Raw genomic sequence first — 6,349 nt, 5'->3', positions numbered from 1 at the left:
TAGATGTCGTACGTACATACTAAATAGGTAGTTATAACGTAACCTACTTACTATAGTAATTAACTAATTAATTACAACAACTACACGTATATATATATATACTGTATATATATATATATATATATATATATATATATATATATATATATATTTGAAGAATTACATTTAAGATATATCAAGTTGACTAAATACACAAATGATTTTTACCACCACATGATTTGATGTAGTATAATGAACATAATCATTGGAGCACAATTAAAAATACTATTACAATTGAGTTAACGACATAAAAATGATGATATAATCATTCGCAACAGTATTATAAAAAGAAATATATTAAATTAACAATGTAATACATTCTTCTGCTAAACGACGAAATAAGCTCTTTGTTTTGTCATTTTACTCCAACGGTAGAGAATAGTTCTCGGATTGACTCCGCAAACTCGGTGGCTTGTTTTAGCGCTGTCGCTTGCGAGCAACGGCGATGCATTACGCATCGTTCCAGTATCATTGAACGCAATTGACATCTACATCGTTAGAGTTTATTAGTACCGGTTGGCAACTGGTTTGTCGATGGCTGGCGGTGCCGTGCGTGATGAACCAACCGGCCGCGCGATTTACGGTCATCCTCGATGATGTTTGGTCGATCCATCTTGCCGTTTCCCGGTGTGCTTTCCATGCACGAAGATCGTCCTATTAAGCGGAAAAAAAAATCGCCTGGAGGAACTCCGGGCCGTAGTTGAAAAATTTTTATTGCAGACACGACGCTACGGATTGTCGATCGATAATCGTCGAAATATACCCCGTCTCTTCGAGCGCAACGCTATAATCACGTAAAGATTAAACCGAGCCACGCAATGATAATTATACCTACAGCGTATACACGAGCGTGCGATTACGATTACTCTAAATTCATGCTCCCTGAGTGTCGACGCATTTCCGGATATGTTTATTAATAAAATGGTAGGTCGCTATCCGCCAGAGCGTATTCGGGACAGTTTAATGATAATAGTCGCTAAATGTCTTCATAGTAGTTTGTAGTTAACTCCTCGAGAATACTAGTTACTATACACACGCTATAAGACATTTAATATTCTTACTTTTTTTATAAGAAATTCATATAAAAATTACATGTGCTACTTTTATTCAATTTCATTGTATAAAATTGTACTTCCATGAAATAAATTCAAGGTACAAAAGTGGAAAAATTATTACAATAGCGACCAAATCGTGCATTAATATTTATAGACAATAAATAATTTTCTGAAATGAATATTAATTAACAAATTAATCGCTGTAAAGCGTGCTCGCGGACCATTACGAATCACTGTTGTACGCGTGAAAATATGAATTCTGCGATGCGCGACGTTAAACTAAACGTTGCATGAAACGAAATACCCATTGACGTACACGCTAAATATTTACGCAACCGCAACGGAACGAGCGCGCGAGAATTTGTAAATTAACAATTAACGCGGCATCTCCGTCATCACACGCCGGTAGCAAATATTTATTCGCCATACAGACATGCACGTTTGTAGGATCTTACAATAGTGCAGTTATTAGAGGAGATATATCTTTATTTACAGACATTCACATGAAACGTTTTGGAAAAATATTGCTGTCACAGATTTTATAATTTGAAAAAAAAACATTATACTATATTATCTCTTTTATATAAAAAAGAAAAAGCTTTTATCATTATAAATTTTATCTTTCTTATTTTATAGATTATTTTATCATTATAAAGAAACGATTTCAATAATCCGAATTGTTTCTCAAGTTTATATGTCAAAGTGTGTCACATGTTTTTGTTTATAATTTATCATCAGTGATAGTATCAAACTAAGGAATTAAAAATTAAAGAATGTCATGCCTAGCTTTCGATATGTTTCTGTACTCTTATATGAATCTGCATCTCGTACATATATGAAAGTTTAATACGATATTTTCAAGGAGTTCCTTATCAATGCATAGAAAAGATCTTGAACGTAACTTGGAGTTTTGCCAGGATATTTTCAATGGTCTATTTTACAGAAGAAGTTCGTGGTAGTGTTCGTCGGTCATGAGATCTCGCGTGGTGCGAGGGCCTGAAGGGCAGGGCAGGGGTGGATTTGGAGGTTGGTCCCGTGTCGAGGTGGGGCAAAGGTGACCCCCGCGGATCAATACCGCCGCCGGTCGAGCGCCTCCATAGCGTTCGAACCGTCGACGTTCTCGTATTTCGTCTCGAAATCAAATGCCATTTGGTCCAGACCGATTCGTGTAGGTTATTTCCAAATGAATCTGTTGCGAGTGGTTTAATTTTTTGGTATACCGAGTGTATTCGTTGAAAAAACGGACGTGAATTTTTTACACGAGCTTTTAGACAGCTTAGGAATTTTTTAGAAATTTTTTCTAACCACAGAGATGGGATAGTTTGAAACTGAGCGACAGTATTTTTATATTTAGAATGAGGATTCACTTCTGAAAAAGAATGAAAGTTTAATGATCAACATGAGTCCTTTGAACATACGTTTGTGTAACATAATAAACTTTTAACAATTAGAATGATTTTGGAGCCATATTTTTGGCAGTAAAAGCCTTATATTTGAATTAATCCAACAAAAACTGAAACTTTCGTTTTCAATTACACACAGATCTGAAACTTTATTAAGGTTGAAATTAGAAGACATTTCAAAGCTTTGTTAATTATTGTAACAATCCTCGTCTATGCTAATGTAACTTTCGGTTGTTATGTTGTGAACAACATAACAAAGCAATGATACGGGCTTTTGTTTATTGTTTCGTGTGTTTTAATTGGCCAAATCGGTGCGCAAACGTTGAGGAAGTCGATTTCAGTACTTTCTCTTCGTTCTACACTCAAGGCGATATCGTTCCCGCTGACGACGTCCGCCGCGGTTAAGAGAGATAAATGCCATTAATGGACTTCAAATGAAACGCCTGCTTTATAGCGGTCAGTACCGTGACGAGTGCCAAGAACGGCCCGCGCAGCTCAAAGGGCATCTTACTCATTTACTTCCCGCGCAGCGGGAAATTAAATTCGCGGTTTCTCGACCGCGTTTCCTGCCGCACCGCCGTGCGGCAACACAATCATAATGATTTATTCATTTGCCATAGCGCGATGATTAATTATGAATGTTTCACAATTATTTGGAAAGACATTCGAGACCGAGGTATTTCGTTCGATCACCGTTTCCAGCAAAGCAAAATTTTGATCAACGTTATTTGTAGGATTTCTTTTATGAAACTAATATGTATCTAATTGTTGCGCAAATTATATAGTTTTCATCAAGAATCAGAATGCGAGTTAGAAAAGTAGACTATTTATATCCGAGATCGCCGCTTACTTTCGCGACATTTCGCGCGAGTTCTTCTTCTAAACAAGATGTAAGTCTAATTTATTGTCAAACTTTGTGCTGAAAGTCTGATGAACAAACGAGTATCAATGAAGCGCGATGAGTTTATGATGAAAATACAGGGCTATCCATTAGATTTATTAACAAACAACAATTAGCCAACGGAAAGTTCCATTAAACTATCCAGAATATATCATCGATAATTGTTGATATAATTGTTAACTACTTTCTTATTTGTACTGTCTTGTTTATATTGTCAGATCCAAGAAATGATTAATACGCGCAAATTTAATCTCGGAGAGTTGTCCTGGCATTTTGCTTCCCTTTTCATTATGATAATGAATATCAGAATAACTCGATACTCGCGACTTTCGCTCACTCATCGCGATTAGTAATCCTGATTTTTCTATTGGTGCAAGGAATATTTTTCATGAATTTCCAAGAGACTCCTTTTTCCTGGCACTGATTATCGCGAGTAAAACCGAATCGACCGGATTCAGGATGCCAATGTCCGGTGTCCACAACCGGAAACCAGCACGACGACGAACGGATACGATGAACGATCGAGTTACGATTAACATACATTACGTTATGTCACAGGCTTGAGAAAAGATTGAATTGCATTATTTCTCGTTTTCAATTGTACCGCCATTAGAATTTTGAAGAACCGCTAATACAAAAATTTATTACGATTGTAGATATTTCTTTGTGCATTTTCTAACATAAAAATAGAATAAAGATGTAATCAAATAAATGTTAACAGCAAAGTTAATGAACAGCATAAGTTTATGAAGTTACGAAACCTATTATACGTATTTTTTCTTTTGATTCTCTAGAAAAGTATTGCGATTCTCTCTAGAAAAATGTTATGTTCTTTCTTATTTAGAACAAAATTCCTGGTCAAATTATATTCATTATATCGTCTGGTATTCGCACGAAGAGTTACCTATTATTACTTTCGAGTCCTACCACTATTCTTCATTTATTCTTCGCGCTTCTCTCCTTTTCGCCAAGTATGTAAGAATTATCATCACGTATACCGTTAATCTTGTCTGCTTTGGCATAGTGGCATATCATGCTATATTTCTATCAAGAAGGTCACTGCCGTAGTCTTATCCGGATATTTCTACGCGTTCGTGAACCTTCATTTCTACGTTAATCACACCCTGTCACATTCTGAGATAATGATTATCTACAGATGCCGATCGCGTTAATTTCATAGAGAAATTGGTAATAGTAACATTCTTGAATGATCGGAGAACGCAAAGGAATTTATATTTAAAGCTGTTAACCTTGTAAGTGACGTAACATTTCCCTATAATAATATAGTATAATAAAGTAAGCTTGAAAATCATAAAATGTAAATTGCATCTCAATTTATGTGAATAAACTACGATACCACAATTGATTTAATATTATTGCATTTAAATATTCTACTTATGCTGCTCTTGAACTAAATAAATTAGTTATTTGCATAACTGCTCTTAGTTATGTACATAACTAATTTAACCTTTACATACATTTTTCGTAAATGCTGAAAATGTTGCAGAGAAATAAATTTTTTTGAAGAATCTTGATTACAACACATTCATCAACGTAACGCGATTAGATAGTAATATTTATCATCAGTTAAATGCGGTCATTCGCAGTATGTATTCACAGAGATTTTTTTTCGATTAATGTTATGCATAATCTTAATAAATAACAAAAATTTTAATGAACACCAAGAAGATTTTAAAATAGAAGTAACTTGGCTTTACGCGATTTTAACGCAGCATTTCTCTTTTCCTTTTTTTAATTCGATTTATTTATCATCATTCAGTATTCAGTGTCATTTAAAATCGTTAGATTCTATATATACATATATCTATAATATATCTATAAAATTCTCAAATTTTTCTTATATTTTAATAATATAATGAAAAAATATTAGATTATTGCTATTTAAAATAATTATAGATTGAAAAATTTAAATAATTAGCTTTTCATTTTCATTGTTATTTTGTTTCTAAGCATCTGAAAAATTCGATACAAACCAGCCATCCTGAAAGATACGGGAATAGTACGGAAATTGCAGGCTCGTGATGAAAATGCTACTTTGCGTGTACTTCATCCGCTAGGAAGAATTAATCGGTTTCCGCGATTCGTTCCACGTTTATATACTATACATACGCCGTGGCAATCCGTTCTGCAAAGCCCTCGCAAATAGGAAAACGTGATTAATCGAGATTCGCTTGGACATGTTTTTTTCTGCATCCGCAGACGAAGCGCGCACCTCGAATCTAGAGGCACGCTCTCGTCGACTTGATTTCCCGTGCGAAAATTCAGTGCAGTTTTCCGCATCAAACCTCTAAGGATTCGACCGAAGTAGAGCAAAGAAAAATCAGACGCGAACATAATGATAGACCTGGATTTTCTTGCCAAAACTAATATAATCTTCCTATAATAATACGCAGACAGTGAACAATGATGTGCCTTCATCTGCAACGATCCCTCTGAGATTGCTCTCACATACAAATGAAATTATATTCCATACGAATGCGGTTATATCTAACAGATATTTCACGTTCTCTTATATTATTTCAAACAATTTGATAGCTTTCCAGAATTAAAAAATCAAAATGACCTATTATATATTTTCTTTAAATTTTTGTAAAACGGACGTCGATGTTAATTAATTTACAGTCGAACGAAACGTTACATATCTCTGACGATGCGTTCTCATAAGTATTTAACGCATCGCTTTTGCAGATTCGCCGACCGTGAAAATCACCCCGCGGCCGAAATCACTTTCCCCCTTCCTCGCATATCGATCCTGACTCACGTATCAACCTCTGTGGCTCTGTTTCCCTTTATCTCTTTCACACCCTCCCTCCCTCCCCCTCCCCTCCCTCCCTTCCTCCTCTCTCTCTCTCTCTCTTCATCCCTCAGAACGCACACGAATTAACGTGCCCTCGTTCTATTCTCGCATTGCAGGTACAAAGCGAATCGTT

General features: G+C 35.5%; 1 protein-coding gene across 1 annotated transcript in view; it reads left to right on the top strand.

Annotated features, from left to right (window-relative positions):
* Positions 1–86: 86 nt before the first annotated feature.
* The window catches only part of LOC105627316 (protein gustavus), a gene marked incomplete at its 5' end in the record, with an annotated part of 27,002 nt that continues 20,739 nt past the window's right edge, over positions 87–6,349 (top strand). The window contains 2 exons of the mRNA XM_012208602.1: positions 87–134; positions 6,333–6,346. Coding sequence (XP_012063992.1) covers positions 87–134; positions 6,333–6,346 — 62 coding nt within the window. The remainder of the gene's footprint in view (positions 135–6,332; positions 6,347–6,349) is intronic.

This window comes from Atta cephalotes, assembly GCF_000143395.1.
Source record: "Atta cephalotes unplaced genomic scaffold scaffold00008, whole genome shotgun sequence".
Lineage (NCBI taxonomy): Eukaryota > Metazoa > Arthropoda > Insecta > Hymenoptera > Formicidae > Atta > Atta cephalotes.
This window is presented reverse-complemented; position numbering and strand designations above follow the sequence as displayed.